Source organism: Merops nubicus, unplaced genomic scaffold (genome assembly GCF_000691845.1).
Source record: "Merops nubicus isolate BGI_N331 unplaced genomic scaffold, ASM69184v1 scaffold36274, whole genome shotgun sequence".
In the NCBI taxonomy this organism is placed as follows: domain Eukaryota; kingdom Metazoa; phylum Chordata; class Aves; order Coraciiformes; family Meropidae; genus Merops; species Merops nubicus.
The window spans coordinates 1-20,520 of NW_008604166.1; the positions used below are offsets into that span (position 1 = coordinate 1).

Genomic DNA, 20,520 nt, shown 5'->3' on the forward strand with positions numbered 1-20,520 from the left:
CGTGGGGATGCCACCGCGCCGAGCTGCAGGCGCCCGGCGAGGCCGCTGCGTGGGGTGCCCCCGGTGAGGCTGCGTGCGGGTCGCTGGAAGGGTTGACTTGCCGGCGGCCCTGCAGGAAACGGAGCACGTCAGCAGGTGCTTGACTAGTCTCAAGCTGGGTGTTTGTCAAGGTCATGCACTTTTCAGACGGATGTGTCCAGGTGTGTGAGGTTTGCTGTGTGAAATGTCCTGCTACAAGTGTGTGTGCTCAACGAGTGACTTGGCCGAGGCATAGTGGTGGGTGTGATGTGCAGTGGGCGTCACCACATAGTCCGGACATGGTGTGGTGACCGCTGCACAGAGCGTGCAGGCAGAGCGTGCAAGCAAAGCGTGGGTCTCAACGTGCATCCCGTATTTCTGCTGTGAGATCGGGGATGTGGTCTTTGTTGTGTCGGTGACAGGTCTTTTTCTACACTGAAGGCTACTGTTACAGGTTGTTAACATGTGAACTGCTGTGTGGACCAGTAACGCACCTGGTGAAATCTGCTGTGTAGTCTGTGAAGTCTATGCTCATGCAAGAATGAACTTCTACCTCTACCAGTTTTTGAGGTGTGCTGCTAAAGCACTGTCTGATATCCAAATCCACTGTCGGCAGCTGTGGCAGATTGGATGCCTATCGGGGCTATAAAGTCTCAGTAAAATGATGCCTGTAGGTTTTTAGGCTGAAGACTTGGTGTTTATTTATATTTAGAAAAGTATTCCCAAAGTTACACAGTGTAAAAATGCAATTAGAAAAGATGAATTTATACTTCGTTTTCTCTAAGCACAAGATTAGAGCTGCTGTTTTGTCTCCAGAAAGTGGTAAGTGGAATTTTAAAAATCAAAATGGTTTAAGCAATTATTGTATTTACAGAGACTTTATAATTAAATAGACGTTGTCTATTTGATGTTGGAATTCAGGTTCCTATGAATTCAGGAATGAATACAATAACAGTTTTAACTTTCTGTGCAAGTCAGATACTACCATAGGTAGTAATATGGAATGCTAGATTTTTTTTCTTGATGTAAAGAATTTGTGTAACTGGTGTACAGAGTTCAGTATGCTATGCAGGCAATGACAGTTTTCTAAACAAATCCTGTCTTGATTGTTACAGATTGAAGCTGCTGATTCAAAGAGTAACGTGTTGGTGTTCTTCAAGCTGCGACCTGATGTAATTACAGAAGACAACCTTCACAGTAATATTCTTGTGTCATCTATGCTAGACTCACCAATCAACACCCTTTATCAAACTGTACGACAAGTTTTTGCACCAGCGTTACTACAGGTGAGCAATATACCAACTTAAACATTCTGTAGATTTTTCTTGAAACGTTGAAATTCCATAGTTTAACTATTGTGAGACAACTATTTTATGTTTTAAAACCAAAATATTTTATGAGCTTAAATAATAGGTGATAGTTCTAAGTTAAAGAAGGCACTTCACTTCATATCAGTAAGGATGAGAGGTGAATTGTGGTCATACATATGCCTGACTAGAGATGTGGAATGTACTGGGTAGTGGTGTTTAACATTGTTAGTTGAAAGGAAATTTTTTTAATAGGAAATTTTTTTTTATCCTGGATATAAACATTTTTCCACACTAACAGTGGAAACAACAGCTCCTTTCCACTCATAATTGCAGTCTTGTGCCCTTTCCTTGTGTTAGATACTCTTAACATTTTGTATGAAATACGTAGGTCTGTATTGTGTAAACTATAATGCTTCAACATGTGGCAGATATCTAGATGTGGCTCGACTCTAGATTAATTTCTACAGCTGCATTTTTCATACTTGTGCTTCTTTTAAATGTTCTGAAGCTTTTGCTTCTGTTCCATTAAAGAGTATATTTCCTTTGTGGATTTTTTTTGTCAAAAACAATGACCATGGCTGTATTTCAACTTGTTGTATTTACCAGGCTGAGTTTCAGCTTTTAAATATTTTAATTTCTTGTATGTCATAATAGTAATAAAATAAGTTTAGAAAAAAACACATTTGATTCTAGCACTTTCCAAGTTCTACTGTAGTACCAGATCACAAGTATCTTTAACATAAGAGAATTCATATAAATCCAACAACTGCCTTTTGATTTATGATAAAATTATTTTACAGTATTATTCTGAATTGTTAAATGAAAAGAATGAGGTGCTTTTTCTTTATTTTAAGAAAAATAAATAATTACATTTTCTCATCATGTTGTTGGTTACTACAATTAATCTGAATATTTATTTTTTTAAGATTAATGGTAGGAAAATAGTAATTGTTCTATCACGTGAGGCACAACTTTGAAAATTTTCATTGCAGGATGAGAGATGGAGTAAAACATTTGATCCCAAACTCCAGAAACTTTTAAGTGACCTTGAATCTGGTTTGAGTACAGTTCTTAGAAGATCAGATCCTAATTACACAGGAACAAAATTCAGTGAAGATGATGTGCAAGGTTTGTTTTACAATTACATCTTTTATAGTTAATTTTAAATAATGAGTAAATAATGTATTTATAGGTTGAGTTTTCAACCTTCATTATCCCAGTGACTGCAGTGTGTGAAATACAAGAGGTTGTAGTGAGTAGATTGGAATTGGTGATGACTACTCTGGTCTCTTGGCCTGAACTTGATACTACATCTCGTCAGAGTCAGAAGTTGAAGGATTACATAACCACACAGTAAACATTTGCTTTGCAAAGTATGTTCCAACAAAATATTTTGTGACCATTTTTGTATTTCATATTTAAACATTTTCCATTATTATTTGCAGCTATCCTCACACCAACAGATGAATTTCAGTTCTGGGTAGAGTGTGCTCGTCATGGAAGTAAATGGTGTAGTAAAGAGCGAGCTTCCTATTTTCAAGACCTATTTGAGGACATTGCAAAAGTATGTTTACTTTTGTGTGATCAGTGGTATATTTGAAACTCAGTAAAGAACACTCTTCTTATGAAATTCATGTCTGTATATGTACAGTCTTTTCAAATATATGAATATGGAGGTATTATTTTTTTATTCTTGTGGAAAATTTTGTTTAAGTGTCATTCGTGTAGATTCTAGTGACAATGGTGTGGGGGAGTGCCAACATTTAATTGAGAGCAGGTTTGACTTTTGAATACTGAGAGCCTCTGCAGAAATAGAACAGCATGCTACAATTTATGAACTAGAAATTGACTCATGAAATTATAAAAAGGAAAACTGAAAATGCAGGTGATAATAGTGAATGCTAGCATGCAAAATTTTTGTCCTGAATAGTGCTTTGGATATCAATGCATTCCTTACATGAGTGAACTTACATACATGCTTGGTTTTTGAGAAGACTAGGCAATAGTCTGTTAATCAATAAAATCTAGAAAACTATAGAAGTTGCCAGCTTCAGAAAATTATCAGTGTCTCTACAGTACTAGTTGCAAAGTAATTGTATTAAGGGTATTTTTTTCTAGGATTATCACAACTTGGATAGTCTCTCATTACTTGAAGTTGTGGATTTGGTGGAGACTACCAAGGACACCGTAGATAGTGTGTGGAGACAAACAGAACATGATCCTTATCCACAGCCACGCATGCAAAATCTCTTGGATGTAACAGGTAAACCTTTATGCAGCCTTCATTAAATGAACAATTGAGAAAAAGTAAAACGAATCCTTGAGTAGAGACCTTCTTCCTCTTATAGGCACCAGTGACAGCTTACATCAGTAAGGTGCTTTCTTCTTGTAATTATGATCCAGGAATATTATTTGCCTTATAGTACCCAATAATGCAGCCAGTTCTGGTAAATGCCTTCACACATTCTTGGTAAGCTGATAGATAATAACAGGATGGATTTGCATACCTTTCACCTTGTGGACTGGATTTGCCTTGCTTCTGTTTGACTCCCTGTCTTTCTCTCGGAGGAGAACATTTATTTACATAACCCCCCAGTCTGTAGGATACAGTCTGTGTGTGGCTGAGAGCAGGGCATGCAGAGAGGTTGCTTCTCTCATCCTCTTGACAGCAGTGCCATGTTCTGAGACAGGCGTAAGACAGTGAGTTTGCTGCTGCTGGGGCTGTGTGTGTTCATGAGGTGAAGGATCGCTGGGGGCAGCCAGCTGCTGCCGCTACTGCTGATACAGGTGCTGCAGTGTGGATCCTAGAATCCAAATCCATCAGGTTCTGATGTGGGACCAGCCTCTGTCTAATGTGGAGATGTTTGTTGAACCTGAAACAAAATAATCAGTTATTGATGCATTTGTGTGGTTTGAAATCAAGATATTAGACCAGTTCTTTAAAAAAGTGATTGGAACATGGTGTACTGTTTAAAGGAATTATTTTAAACAAACATAACATATTGCTTTTTTGTACTTATTTGTGTTCTAGGTGGCTCCTTAGGTAGATGTGTTCAGAGAAAATTAGCAGCTTTGAATTTATGGGAGGATACATTTCACAAGGTTAAAGAACATCTAAAGGCTGGCATCTTGATTTGTGAGCAGTGGGTGTCAGCCTGTGAGTACCTAACAGGACACCTGTGGCAATGTTATACTCCACATCCATGGAAAAAGGAGAAATATTTCCCTGAATCATTAGCCAAATTTGGCAAACGTCTTGATGAGGTAGAGGTTTGAATCATACACGTTTATTTCATTTGACAAAGAATTAAACAACATTGTTTTAAGTTAAAAAAAGGGGATTAAAACACTTTTATAGCCTTTTCAGAGTCAGATAGCATTCCATAATCCATGTTTGCTTCTAAATGTAAGTTTTATGTAAAAATATGTAGGTTATATAAACCATTTCTTTCTGTTATAGGTGCTGACTGTTAGAACACTGCATGAAAAACTTACGCTTTTTTTGTCAGCTGGAGAACAAAATTATTTACATCTTGCCCAAGTGTTTGAACCCTTTGCTGGCCTAAATCCTGTACACTATAATCCTTACACAGAGGTACAATGCTTATTTTTAATTTACTCATGTTCTTTCTGTGACTTTTTATGATATATGTGGGTAGTCCTAAATTAATCTATGAACTCATTATTTCTAGCCATTGTGGAAAGCAGCAGTCTCTCAGTATGAAAGAATTATTGCACCAGCAGAACGAAAAATAGCAAGCAAATTGAAGAAATTTATTTCAGAAATTCAGGACAGTCCTCAGCAGGTATGTGTATTTTTGTAGTCTCAAAACTTTCCTAAAGATAAAGTTTTTGAGTTCTTAAGTAGTCACTTTAGAGCACAAGAATAAGTACTTGGAGCCAAAGACAGTGCTTATGGACAACACTAATTAATGAGTAGTGTCAGAATATGCTTTTAATTATTTGAACTTCCTATTCCAGCTCTTTCAAACGTTTCAGAAATACAAGGAACTGATAAAGCATCCAAATATAAGAAAAGAATTGCTTTTTGAAAGGGAAACATTGCTAGCAAGACTTCAAGATTATGTCAAAGGTAAAAATGTATTTAAAAGTATTTAATTTGCATTACTTTTTTTTTTTTTCAAATACTAGAGTTCTTTTATTTACTTTTAGAATTACGTCAGTATCCCTGGTGTGTTTTTATAACTACAGCAGTAATTTTAGGCTTATTCTATTAGCTTTCTGACCTAACATGCATCTTCTGCTTGTGTTAGACTATCAGGCAGACTTTGAAACTCGATGCCAAGGTGTTCCTGGTGATGTTTCTGGACCACTGTCAGGCAAAAACCTTTCTGAGGTTGTCAATAATATTGTATGGGTACAGCAGCTGGAGCTGAAGGTAACAGATACTTTTATTGTTTAGGCACAGTATCATCATAGAATGTAGAACATGGTATTTGAGATTTCTGTGGGAATTCCCCACAGAAAAAATTGTTTCCTTCCCTGGAGTTATATAGTCAAGTTTTTTTTTATCAGTGGTGCTGCTTGCTAAGTTGAATTTTAATAACTGACTCAGAAGACAGTATTTTTTTGTAATACACTGGACTGCCTGCTTTTTATGGATTTTTTTTTTTTTGTAAAGAAAGGACCAAAATTCTCAGAGGAGGCATTTTTGTAAAATTTTACCCTCCAGTTTGCATTTAAAAGTTGTATTTAACATTTACAAGTAGCAAGATTCTGATATCCTAATTCTCACTTGTTATTACTAAACTGTGTAGTGTCCCCTTGAAATCAAAGGGATTTCTTGGTAGTGCTTTTTTGAATCAGCTTGCCAGGGAATTTTCTGCAGAGACTCTTGTAAAAGTAAATGCCAAACGGTTCTGTGTTCTCTTACAACAGAACAAGCTTACAAAATATTTGACTCTTAGTTTACATTATTTTTGTTAACTTGTATTTATGCTTTAGCTGAAAACTCTGGAACTTTTTTCGGAAAGCGTTGACTAGTTAAAAGCAAAATGTTTTCTGTAAATGTAGATGCCATTTATAGTAACTCTAGATGTGAATGAGAATAGAAGTTACTTATCCCAGAATAACTGTTAGCCCATTTTTTTGGCATTCGCCTGTGATTTGCAGAAATCTTCAGGGCCCATTTCAGCTGAGTGTGACAAAGGGGGGAGGTCTTAAAGGCGTTACTTTGTTTTGTGTCCTAGAGAAAGAACAGCAGCAGCTCAGATCTCAGTTATTTCTGCTTGGTCTGCTGAAGACCTAGGGAGCAGTTCAGCTAATGTGTGTCAACTGTGTGTCTACCTTAGCCCCTCACATCTGCACTGATTGTGTTGATTAGGCTTTTGATTAATTTGTCCACACATAGATGTGAAATCCCATTTGAAACACCTTTGAGTATTGGCATGGACCTCATAGATACAACAAAGGATTCGTGGGAGATCTGTATCTTTATGAAGAACAATCTAAAGACAAAGTAGAGCACTCTGGGATATCTCCATAGTACTAGGCACTTGTGGTGGACAACTTATTCAGACCCAACTTACTGTAACGGGAATTTGCATATCTGGGAATCTGGGACACAGTTCAGGAGTCACTTTTTTTTTTTTTTTTTTTTTTTTTTCTTTTATTGGTTTTATTATTGTTTTTTTTTAATTGGTTCCTGAATCTTTTGCAATACTGATTTTTATTGTGGTGATTTTGCTTTTCTGATTTAATGCTGGGAAGGTAAACTTCTTTTCTTTGTGATTATATATAAGGTGGAGGATGCTATCAAGCTGTCAGAGGCTCTTCTGTCTGACTTATCTGGATTTCAAACTTTCCATCAAAGTGCACATTCTTTCCTGGAACAATTAAAAGTATATGAACAAGAGCAATTTGATGATTGGTCTAGGAATATCCAGTCGGAATTATCAAATCCCAAGTCAGGACTTTGGTAAATAACATTTTTCTTTAAATATTTGTTTTGCTGAAATCTCCAGCGTGGTGTAATTCAGTAGAACTTGACAAAGGAAATAAAAAAAATTTACTGAATTGAGAATGAGCAGAGAAACAAAACAGAGGAGTTTATTATCACTTCATCATCCTACCAGGCTTGGTTGGTAAGCTGAAGCATACAGGACAGTGTTAATAACTCATCTTGCAGTTCCTATTAACACCTGGAATGAAAGACATGTTTGGTTTCCTTGTTGTTACTACTTATTATCCATTGTAATCCATATAATGATAATGTCTAGGAGCCAGATGAGATACGAGTATAGCTGTGATACAGAGGTGACACATGTGGAGTAACAAACAAATTGTTATTCTCAAGACAATCTGCAGTTTAAATAGACTAGATGAAAGAAGGGTAAGAAAATAAATTTAAACCTCATTAACTGTGTTTCTCAAAATAATGACATTACTTCATGGGGTACTACCATATATTTTAACAAGTGTTTTTTTTATTGATTGGCCACATAGCTTTTCTGCATCACAGTTGCAGAAGATACAGGAGTTGATACGTCTGTGTAATCTTCTATTTTTATGAAAAACACTCAAATATAACAAATAAGCAGACTCAGCACTCCAGTATATAACAACCATCTAATATATGAGTACCATAAAATCTTGTTACTGTGAGATTTTAAAAGATGTGAAGAGATTGAAAAGGAAAGAGGTGGTTCACTGTGAAGTGGAATGCAGTTGCTATGGGAAATTGAAAAAGATGAGAAAAAAATGTAAAAAAAATTAGTAAAGCTGAAGTTTTTATGAAAGAAGCCTAGGATGGTGCTAGAAGCATTATTACAGCAGAAAGAAAAATTGCAGTAAAATCTAAATGTAGGCTGATGTTCTTGTTAGTTTCTGATTGTGTATACCAGAATGTTCCAGTGATTCAAGTCCTGGTCCTTGGATTGATTTCTGCTCCTTCTCAATGCTGAATTCTGGGGCCTGTAAAGAGCTTGCCTGAGGGGGTGTGGTGGACCCAGGGTATTTGAGAAATACTGTCTAGCTGTGAGTGACATGTTAAGTATTTTAACAAGCCAGAAAAACTTTGCAAGCAAAACCAATAGGCATTGTTCATTTCTTCTTGTCTTCGCTGGCTTTGAATTAAGAGAAAGATTACTGGAATAATTTCTGAGTTAATTAAAATGTTAATAAACATAGAAAAATGGAAGAAAATGACATTTTTACAAATCTTTATTATATTATAAAATTCACCCAAGAAAATACTAGTATCAGGTGATATTAAGTAACATGTTTAATATGCTTTTGGTTTAGCATCCAAGCTAATAGTCCTGTAATGGAGTTGGATCCCAAATCTGGAACATTAAACATACTGTATTCAGATCGTTTGGTGACTCTCCTGAGGGAAGTACGTCAGCTGTCAGCACTTGGCTTTGCCATACCAGCTAAAATACAGCATGCTGCAAACACTGCACAGAAGTTCTGTAAACAGGCAGTCATCCTCAAACAGGTATAAGATTAAATGTCATAGTAACTTCCTGTTCTGACTTCCCAGCTTTAGCAGAAGAACTTTTCTAGGCTATGATCTAGACTGTGTGGTTAAGCTTTTTGCTGTGTTTGTCTGTATGAAACTGACTTGTTTCTTGCTAAGTCCTTAAAAGAAAACAAAAGTAAAAAAATGCTTTACAATTTTGGGACGTGTCTTCTTTGAAACCAAATGAATTGTAATTCTAAAGCCATGTGAAGTTACTGTATGAATCTTCATAATGAGATAAGTAATTCATTGATTTCTTGGTTCTAGTCTCAGTTTCTGATTATTATAGCTAAGTGAAAATGTAATAAAATGGACCAGCTTGTCCTCACTGTTGCTAGTCTTCAACTGAAAATATGTGAATAAGTATTTTAATGGAAATGTGGTTTTTGGTTTTCTTTGGGAGTTATTTTTTTATTACACTCAATACTACATAAATATTTATTTGGCTTACATTTCAAATGAAAGACCACGTCAGGATTTCTTCTGTTCCTTTAAGATGCGGGAATATATGTATATATTGGTGAAAATGCTTCAGTAGATACACAGGCTCAGTTCAGTTTCACAGTAGGTATCATTAATCTGAGATACCTGCACAGGTAAGGCAGAGATGATACATGACCTACAAGATACCCCTGAATCTGGATCATTGGCAAATGCCCAAGTGGAAACCTTAGTCAACTCAAAGGGTGCTAGATGTCTGTGTGTGGACAATTAAACTGGGTTCTAGGTTATCCTTCTTAATCCAGCTGTCAGTCTGGCAGTAAATGAGTAGTTTTTAGGTCTTGTGTCATATCCTAACAGATATCATGGGTACTTGAATGCCTCTGAAACGGCACTAGATGCCTATATTTGCATAAAACACTGGAACTGTTCCACTTACAATAAATCAGAGGCTGAACCTATTTCACTTAAGGTGAAGTATAATCACCTCAGACGTATGTAGCAGTCTTTTTAGCTATTAGAATTCATCACTAGAAGATAGAATCATGTTAGCATTGCATATCTACTTTATTTTTGTAAGCATTTTACTAGTTAATTCTTATTTCTTAATGGGATTGATTGGGCAATACTTTCAGGCATATCTTCCTTTACATCTATTGACATACAAATATTTTTATCTGTTCTTGTAAATCTCCATTTTTACAGGTGGCACACTTTTATAATTCTATTGATCAACAAATGATTGAGAGTCAGAAGCCAATGATGTTACAATCTGCTCTAGCATTTGAACAGATAATTAAGGTGAAAGCATTCCCTTCTTTTTGTATTTTTAATTTCAGTGGTATCTGTGTATATTCTGTGCTCCTGTTTCTGTGTTTCTTGACTTTTCAACTGCAGCCTTTCCATATGATCACCTCCATCTGTTTAATTAGCATTTACAGAAATCAGTGGGTCGTTTTGATATTGCCATTCAAACAACTACTTACTCCTTTGTGCTTTGGATATTAGTGTAATGTACTGTCTCAGGAATTATTTTTAGTGTTTGAATTTACACGTGAACCAAAATGTGGTCAGTTCTTTAGTAGCTGGGAATGTAACTCCTGTTCTAACAGTACTAAATAATTATTTTGGTCTATTTTAATAAAAATGGCATATGCTTTATTCTAGAGATAAATTAGTGTTCAGGAGTGGTTTCACTATTTTGACTGTTACTACATCTCTGGATTTTTTAATTCTCTTGAATATTTCTAATTCATGTTTTGACAGTTTGAAGGTGGATAGTTTCTGGTTTAGATTAAGAACGAAGAATCTGTGGATCTACCTGATGATTAATTTATGCATGCAGTTTGTTATCTTGGGTTGGTGTTCAGACGTAATCTAGTTGCTGTGAGAAGAGGCTTTATTTTTGTTTTATAATTGCTAGGAAGTTCAGTATACTTGAAATTTTAGGTTCTTTTAAGGAATGTGGAACAATTTGGAGGAATTTATTTAATAATTTGCATTTTTCTCCTTTGAAGGGACGATAGGAACTTAAGAATTACACTACAGTCTACAGGTTTTTAACACTATATTTTATGTCTGGAGAAACATCATGCATCATAAATTTCAGTTTACTGGGTTTGATGAGTTTGAAGCACTCTGCTCTTTTCCAGCATTCTTAGAGTGTGAGAATGGCTGGATAATTATAACGTGACCATAAACTCTGTATTAGGCAAGAGAATAATGCCTCCAGAGCAATTTTTGGGGACTGGCTGAAGGTTATGCCACAGATTCCTTTAGTGTGCAGACCCTATGACAGTGGTGATGCAGATGTGTTCTAAGCCACGTCTTTTAGAAATAGGTCCAACTGTGGAACTTCAGATGCTTTTGTCTTCTCATTTTCTGTTCTGCAAAATGCACAAAAACTCCAGAATCCTGATTAAAAGCCCAGAGAAATGGAATTCCCCAAAGCTGCTTATGAGTCAGTGGAATTTTGCAGTGTAATTTAAAAGATGTATTTCATGATGAACAAGTGAAGTTGTACAGTGATTATTAATGTCACATTTTCCTTTTGGGTCTGTGCAGAACGGAGAAGAACGGGGGCGTTTAAGGTGTCCTGTCAGCTCAAGATATCTGCTTATGTGTATGGGGCAGGAGTCTCAAAATCAGTGAATTTGCTTCAAGCTCTGTTAAAAGCCTGGTTTTAATCCTTCACCAGTGGATTATGTACCTCTAGTGATATGCCCACGTGTCTGTGATTTGCCAGGTTTTTATGCCTCTTGTGCAGGAGCGAGAGGGACGTCCTCCGTTTTACACTAGGAGTAAAACCATCTTTCTCATATTGTCATTTCCTGTATGCTAGCTGGTAGACTCTTGTTCATCATTAAATCTTACAAAGATTGTATGATTTTCAAGCATTCAAAATCTGGTCCTGGAGGAAAAGCTCAAATAACGTGGGATAATCCTAGAGAATTGGAAGCATATATTCAAAAACTCCAAGCTGCTGCTGAACGGCTTTCCACGGAAAATAGAAAACTACGAAAGTGGCACACAAACTTCATTGAAAAGGTATGTTTTGCAGGTGATGTTGAAATCATGTCACTTAGAGTTTATTTTACCATTTCTTTCACTTATGTGGTGATGAATGTGTTTAAAAATATTATCCTTTAAAATTATTTTAACAGGTTATATCGCTCATGAATATTGATCTGCTTCGGCAGCAGCAGCGTTGGAAAGATGGTCTCCAGGAGCTCAGAACTGGTTTTGCCAGCCTCGAGTCACAGGCAGGGTTTCCTTATCATATTGCAAACTGTGAACATTTGACTTTTCAATAGTTGTCAAGATTTGAGACTCAAACATAGCATGATTCAATTCATTTTGATTAAGGAGTTACTAGCAAGCTCAGGAAACCTGGCTATATACTAGTTGATGCCAGATGTGAAGTAAAATTTCAGATGAGGGGGATAATTTTTTTTTTATGTCATGGTAGTAACGGGAGAAGAATAATGCATGGTCAGATGACAGAGATTAGAGGAAGAAATGGGAAAACCAAATCATTTGTGTCTTAATGCAAGGTAAATTGGAACCGATACGAGTATTCCCAGTACAGATATGAGTATTCCCAGACAGAATAGAACAGATGAATAAAATTTAGAATTTAAAGCATTTCTGCCTGAAATAATGAAAAAGCCACATTTTTGTTTTTCACTTGGGAACTGTCAACTTTTAGAATAGAATCATTTTGGTTGGAAAAGACCTTTAAGGTCATCGAGTAAGACATTGCTTAAGAATATCATCTTGTCAGAGTAACTAGGTGATATTACTCTCATCTAAGCTATTTTGAAGTATCATTCAAGTCAGTTTCATTTTTTTCTGTAGCCTTCAGTAATAATAGGGCTGTATCGTTAGATGGATGTGGTGTTCTCAGCCTTTCTAATGCAAACCCAGATTATTTTAGTTGATATTTGCCCATCAAATGAATGCAGTATTTTTACTGTATTTTCCTTACAATTTTTTCCGTCTTCTCAATATAATATGAATAATAGATCTAAGTGCATTGATTCAGCTTTTGGTTTGTAATTTCTTTTGAAGATCAGTTTGCAAATTTTTATCTTGAAGTCAGAATATTTTTTTGAAATTAATAGTCTATATTTGCTTTAAGATCTGTTTGAAAATTGTTTTGCTATTACAGAATATTTTTTGTGGAAAATTAACTATATTCTGTCACTTTTCTTTTAATCCTTGACTAGAAGTGATAAAACTTGGAACCAAATGTATGCTGTTTTCACTATCCAAAGTTACAACATAGTATATTCTTACTGCTGTTAACATCAAAATGTTGCATATTTCTTTAAAAGCCATATTTATAATTGTCTTAAGGCTTCACAGAGACAATATCAGGTTTTCTTAACCTCTGGAATCTTTCTGCTGGAAGAGTTTTTCAGGGCAGCCTTGAACTGTAGGGCAGACATTAACTGTATACCTTTCTGCAGCAACCTTGAGCTGCCTCGAAAACCCTGGCTGAAAATCTCTATCCCATTAAATAACAAGAGAATTTTTTAAGCTGGAAGAAGTTTCTAATTACTTTTTTAACTTCTGTTGTCCTTTTGAAAACCTTGTAAGCCTGGATGGCTTACAAGTGACCTTTTACAAACATGACTGTATGTACAGGTTTTCACATTCTTACAGTGCAGTGTAGCAGATTCCAATTAAAATCTGAATTCTTTAAGATAAAATCTTATACTTACTTTTTAATGGTTTTCTGTGGAAACACAGAAGATTGTTCTGAAATGCTGTTTAAAAGGTAGCTTATGTATCATAAGAAGATAAAAGGTGTGGTAGAGGTTTAGATTTCTCATTCAGACAGCTCTGTATCTAATTTCTAGCAAAGTCACATGCATTTTAGAGTAACCTTGAAGAATCTCATAGTAAAATAATGGGCAATGAACCTCTGTGAAGTTGTTATGCCGACCTGCCATAAAGACTGGTTTGATTCGGCTGGGTGTTTTTATTTCATTGGAAATAAATGTTAATAGCTCTAGATTTTCTTAATGTTAAAACTGGTCATTGAATCATAAAAAGCCTTGAGTTGGAAGGGACTCACAAGGATCAAGTCCAACTCCCTGCTTCTTGCAGGATTACCTAAAACTAAACCATATGTCCAAAAGTGTTGTGCAGATGCTCCTTGAACTCTGAAAGGCTTGGTGCCGAGTTCCAGTGTTGTGATATTTCTTTGAATTTTAGTAAGGCCAGACATTGTACTGTGCTCAGTTTCGGCTTATCATTATAGCTTAAGCAATAAAATAAAAATAAAAATTGTTAAATTTTAGGGCTTCAAATCGTGTGATATGAAAGCTTGGAGACAGCACTGGAATCATCAACTTTACAAGGCTTTGGAGCATCAGTATCAAATGGGCTTAGAAGCACTGAATGAGAATTTACCAGAAATAAATATTGATCTAACATTCAAGTAAGATGTTTTCTTTTTTTTCCTATTAAGAAAGTATTTTGGCTCAAATGTTAGTTTTTGTATGATTTGTTTCACTTTTTAGGCAAGGCCAGTTGCAATTCAGACCTCCTTTTGAAGAAGTGCGAGCTAGGTATTACAGAGAAATGAAGAGATTCATCTCCATTCCACATCAGTTTAGGGGAGTAAGTGAAGCAGAGGAAAAGTCTATATTCACTGTTATGACAGAAAGAAATGCAAATGGATTCCTGACTGCTTTCAGTAAAGCAGAGGATTTGTTCAGAAGGCTGTCAGACATTTCTAATCAATTCAAGGTATTGTCAATATTTTACTGACTCCTGGGTTTGGTTTTTTTTTTTTTCTTTTCCCATTTGTATCATTTTAGGCTTCAGACATCCCAGAAGTAACTGAGCATTTGACATTTGTGCATTATTGTTCTTTTCTGCAAGGCATATAAGCAAAAGCTTAATAAATCCATCCTTGTCAAGCCAACCGCTTAAGTTCAAAGCATATGTAGTTCCCAGTGAAACCTCCATATTACAGCTTTTTACTCTTGTTCAGAATCTGTTTTAATTATCCTTAAATGTGTGAATATGTTAAACTATTTTGTACATTCTGATTTTTGCACTAAGACAATCTGTAGGTAATTGAAGGAACATAAAGGTTAAAGAGATTGTAGCTTGAAAACATTAAAGTATTTTAATATTGACAAACAGTTTTCTAGTCTGGAAAATATTTCTTTTCCATGAAATAAAAAATAATGTTGGAAAGGACTGGATCGTAATTGGCCAAGTAGATATGGAAACTCTGGTGGAGACACATCTGTCTAGCAAACAGGACTGGGAAAAAAACTTCAAAGCATTAAAAGTGAGAGGGAAAGAAGCAGAACGTCTTCCAAGGTATAGTGTAACTAGTCTTTTGCTTAAATAATGTATTCTGTCAGATACTTTAAAAGTAATAGTAAAATAGAAATATTCATTTTATGTGGAGATATCGCTAGAATTTCAAGTGGTTTTATAATATTGGTGTACTTTTTAAAAGCTTAGGGTTTTTTTTTTCAGTTTTATTGTTAGACCCTTATTCCCTTTTATCTGTACAGTCTTCTTTGAAAACTTCTACTGTCTTCTTTTGTATGATGGGAAACCCCCTTAAAATTCAGGGCTGGTTCAGAAGTACTACAAAACGCAGTGATATTTGACCATTTCTTCTAGCTAAGTCCTGTAGATGTGGAGCATATGTGACAGTTAGGAGCAGACAGTAAATGTATAAGCATGAAATAATTCCTGTATGGGAACACTAGATTACCTTTTTTAACTTATAGTTTAAAGAGACACTAGTGTAAGCTTTTAATCTTGCATATCTTCACATGGAGTTTAGTGTATTGCATGGCTTAGAACTCTCAAATTAAACTGATGAGAATCATGTTCAGAACAAGGAAAAAGAGATGACATTTCATGCAGGAGAATAGACTGGTAGAACTTGTTGGCTAGGTGATACTCTGAGTAGTGAAGGTTTTCATGTGCTTGAGGACAGGCTGAGGTGAGTAGAAACTGGCTGCCAGAAACCATGTGTGGCTATGAAGTGCCATGAGTTGAAAATAATTGGTGCTGACCAAGTATTTATTGTTTGACCTACTCAGGAAGGTATCAAATAAGGTTTTGAGTTTACTAACACTAGTTATATAAAATCAAATAATTTTCTGTTTGGAAGAGCAGAGCATTAGACCTTAGCCCCCATAAGACTGCACCTATATATGCATAATAGTTATAAATACTTGAAGTACTACGAGTAATTTTCACAACAAGCTATGACTATTATTTGTAGAATTATGAAGGAGCTTTTTTCTTATTGGGCTACAAAATCAGGATAAACTATAGACATGTATAGATCTTAGAGATACTGACATGTAAGCATACTACTGAATATTTGCTATTTTCTAATCTTTTGTCTTGAAGCACCATCAGAATAGATTGTTTAACTGTTAATTGCAACCCTGTGAAAACTGTAATTGATGATTTCATCCAGAAGTTGTATGATGTTCTTGTCATTTCTTTGAGAAAATCTATTCAAGGTAAGTAACTTTAGTGAATAGTATATTTTTGTTTGTTTCTGTTGTACTCATGGACATTTGTGTTAATATAAATACTCTTTAAGAAATATTTTACTCTTGCGTACAGAGAGCTGCATAAATCACAGTGCAGATAAAGTAACCTGTTACTTATTTTCCGCTGGAGGCCTAAAATAAGACCCCTTGATGTCCATGTGCATTCTTCCACTTGTTCTGGCCACATCTGTTCCAGATGTTAAAAGAGCACTATTTTGCTTGTTTCTTTTATCTGAAGGAAAATTCTTTGTTGATCCAGAGAAGAAAATTTCATTGATATTTGAGGGAGGAAAATTTCTTAGGCCTACAAGAAAGCTGGGAAGGGATTTTCTACAAGGGCTTGTGGAGACAGGATGAGGGGTAATGACTTCAGACGTGAAGAGGGTAAATTTAGATTTGAGGTAAGGAAGAAGTTCTTCACTAGGAGAGCGGTGAGTTGCTGGAACAGGTTGCCCATGGAAGTTGTGGATGCTCCATCATTGGAGGTGTTCAAGACCAGGTTGGATGGGGCCTTGTGCAACCTTGTCTAGTGGAAGGTGTCCCTGCCCATGGCAGGGGCTCTGAAACTAGATGATCTTTAAGGTCCCTTCCAACCCAAAACAGTCTATGAATCTGTGATTCTGTGATTTGAGGGTAACTGGAGGAGTCATCATGAAATGTTGCAATTTAAAAATATTATACTTTTCTTTCACAAACTGAAATACTTGATGAAGTCTTAAATAGTCTACCCTTATTCCATAGAGTTCTTCGTCACTGAGATTGTCAAAATGCACAGTGTTAAAGATTGCAAAATATTTTGCTATTTGTTGTTGGTCTATCTATTTCTGGAAAAAATAGATAAAATGGAAGAAGGTGTAGATGGTGAGAAAAAATGGGTCTTTGTGCTTGAAATATAGCAATCAGCACAGAAAACACAGAACAGGGATTGTTCAAAAAGTGAATTATTTCTGTAGCCTGATAGATGGATTGTTCCCTGGGAGATACATTATTCCTTAGAATTGTGAAGCTCCTTTCTCAGTACCAAAAGTTGGTTGGAAAATACAGCGTTATAACAGTAAAGCATGTAAGATTGAGGTCTGCAATGGTTTAAGCAAATACTTTATATTCTCATATCATATGACAACATTGTATTGCAGTACATTTGTCTGACTTGGATATTTATTGCTACAACTATTTTCTCCATGATAACTTTGTTTTCCAATTTTATATAGCTCACCTATGTGATGTTTCTTCATTTCTCACTGATGCCATGGAAACATTAGTGATTAGGCCACAGACTGTAGAGGAAATAGCAGAAGACAATTTGAAATACTTAAACCTACAGGAACGAAAAGAAGGGGTAAGATACTATTTTATCATATCTAGAGCAACAATTAGTAAAAAATGTAATTGCTTTCTAGTATGGTACATATTTAATATGCTTTGAACATGGATTGGCCATAATGGGATCAGGGCAGTGGTCCATGTAGCACAGTACTTGTCTCCAGACATAGAATAAAGTGGCTGCCTGGGGGAAGATATAAAATTGGGGTAGTATATTTGATGCTTTCCCAAACAAAACCTTTTTCAGTTTTATGTGGTTCCTGAGCATATAGTAACTTTCAGTGGATTTCTCTTCCACAACCTTACCTTGTTTCCTCTTGAAAAAATATACACCTTTGACATCAAAAATATCCTCTGGTAAAGTGTAGATTGATTACCTATTTCATGAAGAACCCTTCCTTTAATTTGTTTTTCACCTGCCATTTGTTCACTTCATACCATTTAAGTCCTACATTGAAAAGATATGGAGCAATCAGTCCCTATTCTTCCTTTTCATGACACACAATTGCATTCTTTGTTGTGTCCTACATCAGCCATCTGTTTTCTAGACTGAAGAGTTTTAGCTTACCTAGTCTTTTCCTATACATAATCCCACTCATAACTTTGATCATCCTTGTTGCCCTTTGGTTAAGTCTCTTCTAGTTTTGCAATCATGTTTTTCTGTGGGACCAACACAACAATTTGTGCAATTTTTAAGTTATGAACAAACCATGCATTTATATGATGAAATAGCAATATTGTATCCTTTACTCTCTTTTTGATCCTTGTGACTCCTAACATTTGACTGCTCAGTTTAAGCTGGCACTTTTGTGAAACTGACTGTCATAACCCCACAATATCAATCCTGTACTGCAGTTGTTAGCAAAGAATTCAACTTGTACATGTGAAATCCTTTTTTTGCCATGTATGCCACTTCAGGGTTATCTACTTGAATTTTGTTTGTCACCACTATCATCAGTCACTGTTTATTCCTGGTGCATTCTGCAGTTCTTCACAGGTGAACTATTTCAGTGTCTAGAATAACATAGTATCATCAGTAAACTTTATCATCTCACAGGTTAGTCTCATTTTCCAACTCTTTCATAAGCACCTTGAGCAGTCCAGCACAGGTACCTACAGAACTCCATGGTGACCTTTTTCTGTTGCAGGAACTAGCCATTTTTTCCTATCTGTTTTCTATCTTTTACCCAGTTAGTTATCTCTGCAAGGACCTTTGGTTTTATGTGATGTTACTAGGTTTCCTTAAATGCCTTTGGTGAGGATTTGTGTTAAAAGCTTTTTGGGTGCCCAACTGGAATATAACATTTTAATTTCCTTCATCCATACCTTTACTGATACCTTTAAAGAACTCTGCTTCTACAAAATTGTGAGATTCTACAAAAGCCATATTAACTCTTCCCAGCTGGACAATATTTATCCAGAAAAGAATTCAGTTCTAAATGAATGCATCTGAGTTGAGGTGTGTATGTGCAGGTGTCTGCAGTGTATATGCTGTTAATATAGTCAGGAGAAGTCTGGTTCAGTTGCCCACAGATGCAGTTTTAGTGTTAGTGTTGGATACTGCATATCCAACATCCACACAAGACTGGCAGACAGGACAGAAGACTTCTGGGAGGCTTCTAAACTTCTGTGGTTGCAGCTGGAGGCAAGGCATGTACCTTAGGGCGACTCAAACGGCTGTAAACATGTAGCTGTGAGAAACTGAATCAAGTTCCTAATGACTGTAGTCAGTTGTAGCCTAGAGCAATCCAGTTCATCTTAAAGTAGACACTTTGTGGCTGATCCTCCTGAATCCATTTCTTAGCTCCAACTCAATGCAGTTGTTCATATGTGCCTACTGTTTTGAGGATGTCCTGGCATATCTGACAGCTCCATACAAAGCTAGCAGATATGACACAGGACAGATGGAAGACCCATAACTTTTTGGGCAGTGGATGGAAGGCAGATGGGACAGAGTAGGGGATCTCCAGTAATCCTGGAAGCCTCTGTCATAAAATAATCAAGACCTTGGTTTCAGTGATCTTTGATGATAATGGAGTTTTAGGTGCCTACTTAACAAGCTTATATACTGTTATCTAATTTTAGCTTAAACTTTGTCTTGGATAGAGTCTTAACTGTTCACCTGCTCACTCAGTAGAAGTATTGTGTTAGTCTGGGTATAAGTATTTACATTTTGTAGCAACTCTGGGAGAATTGTTGGATGTGAAAGAGAATTAATGTGTGAAAATTTAGAGAACAGTATTGCTCCTTAGTATGAGTCCTTGTTATGACCTCTTAATTTTTAGAGGAAAACATACATAACAGGACAGTTTGGCAAGTGTGTAAAACTGTGTTTATTTCAGTTTCTTCTGCCTTGTATAGTATAAAAGATTTTTTTTTTAAAAAAAGTTTGTTTTGCTCCTAGTATGGGGGAGAAAATGGCTTTTTTTCAGTTATCATGTGAAAAAAAAATTATACTCTTTTACATGAATATAATTTCTATTTATTTGAAGTGTCTATGTTCCTGCCTTTTGTTATTCCATGTTGTTGTGGGTTAACCCTGGTATGCAGCTAAGCACCACACAGCTGCTCCCTCACTTGAACAGCCTCCCCCACTCCTGATGGGACAGGAGAAGAGGAAAGGAAGAGCAAAGGTGGGAAAAACCTCATGGGTTGAGATCAAAGTGGTTCAATAAATGAAGGAAGAAAGAAGAGAAAGAAAGGAAGAAGAAAGAAAAAGCAGAGAGAGAGAGAAAGAAAGAAAGAAAAGGGACAGAAAGAAGAGAGATAAAGGAAGGAAGAAAGGAAGAAAGGGAAAGAAGAGGAAGAAACAAGGGGAAAAACAGGAAGGAAGAAAAGAAAGAAGGAAGGAAAGGAAGGAAAAGAAGAAAAGGAAGAATCATAGAATCCTTTAGGT

The 20,520-nt window shown here is 36.0% G+C and overlaps 1 protein-coding gene across 1 annotated transcript; it reads left to right on the forward strand.

The window, feature by feature from the left end:
* Positions 1–1,133: 1,133 nt before the first annotated feature.
* Positions 1,134–17,640, forward strand: LOC103771625 (cytoplasmic dynein 2 heavy chain 1-like; the record flags this gene model as incomplete). The annotated part of the gene is made up of 19 exons (XM_008938927.1): positions 1,134–1,304; positions 2,321–2,456; positions 2,774–2,892; positions 3,447–3,591; positions 4,360–4,592; positions 4,789–4,923; positions 5,021–5,134; positions 5,310–5,421; positions 5,603–5,727; positions 7,091–7,266; positions 8,592–8,787; positions 9,958–10,053; positions 11,647–11,799; positions 11,916–12,014; positions 14,061–14,200; positions 14,283–14,511; positions 14,969–15,096; positions 16,153–16,268; positions 17,513–17,640. Coding segments are annotated over 19 exons (2,751 nt in total), but the record flags the coding sequence as incomplete, so codon positions are not given.
* Between the last annotated feature and the right edge of the window lie 2,880 nt (positions 17,641–20,520).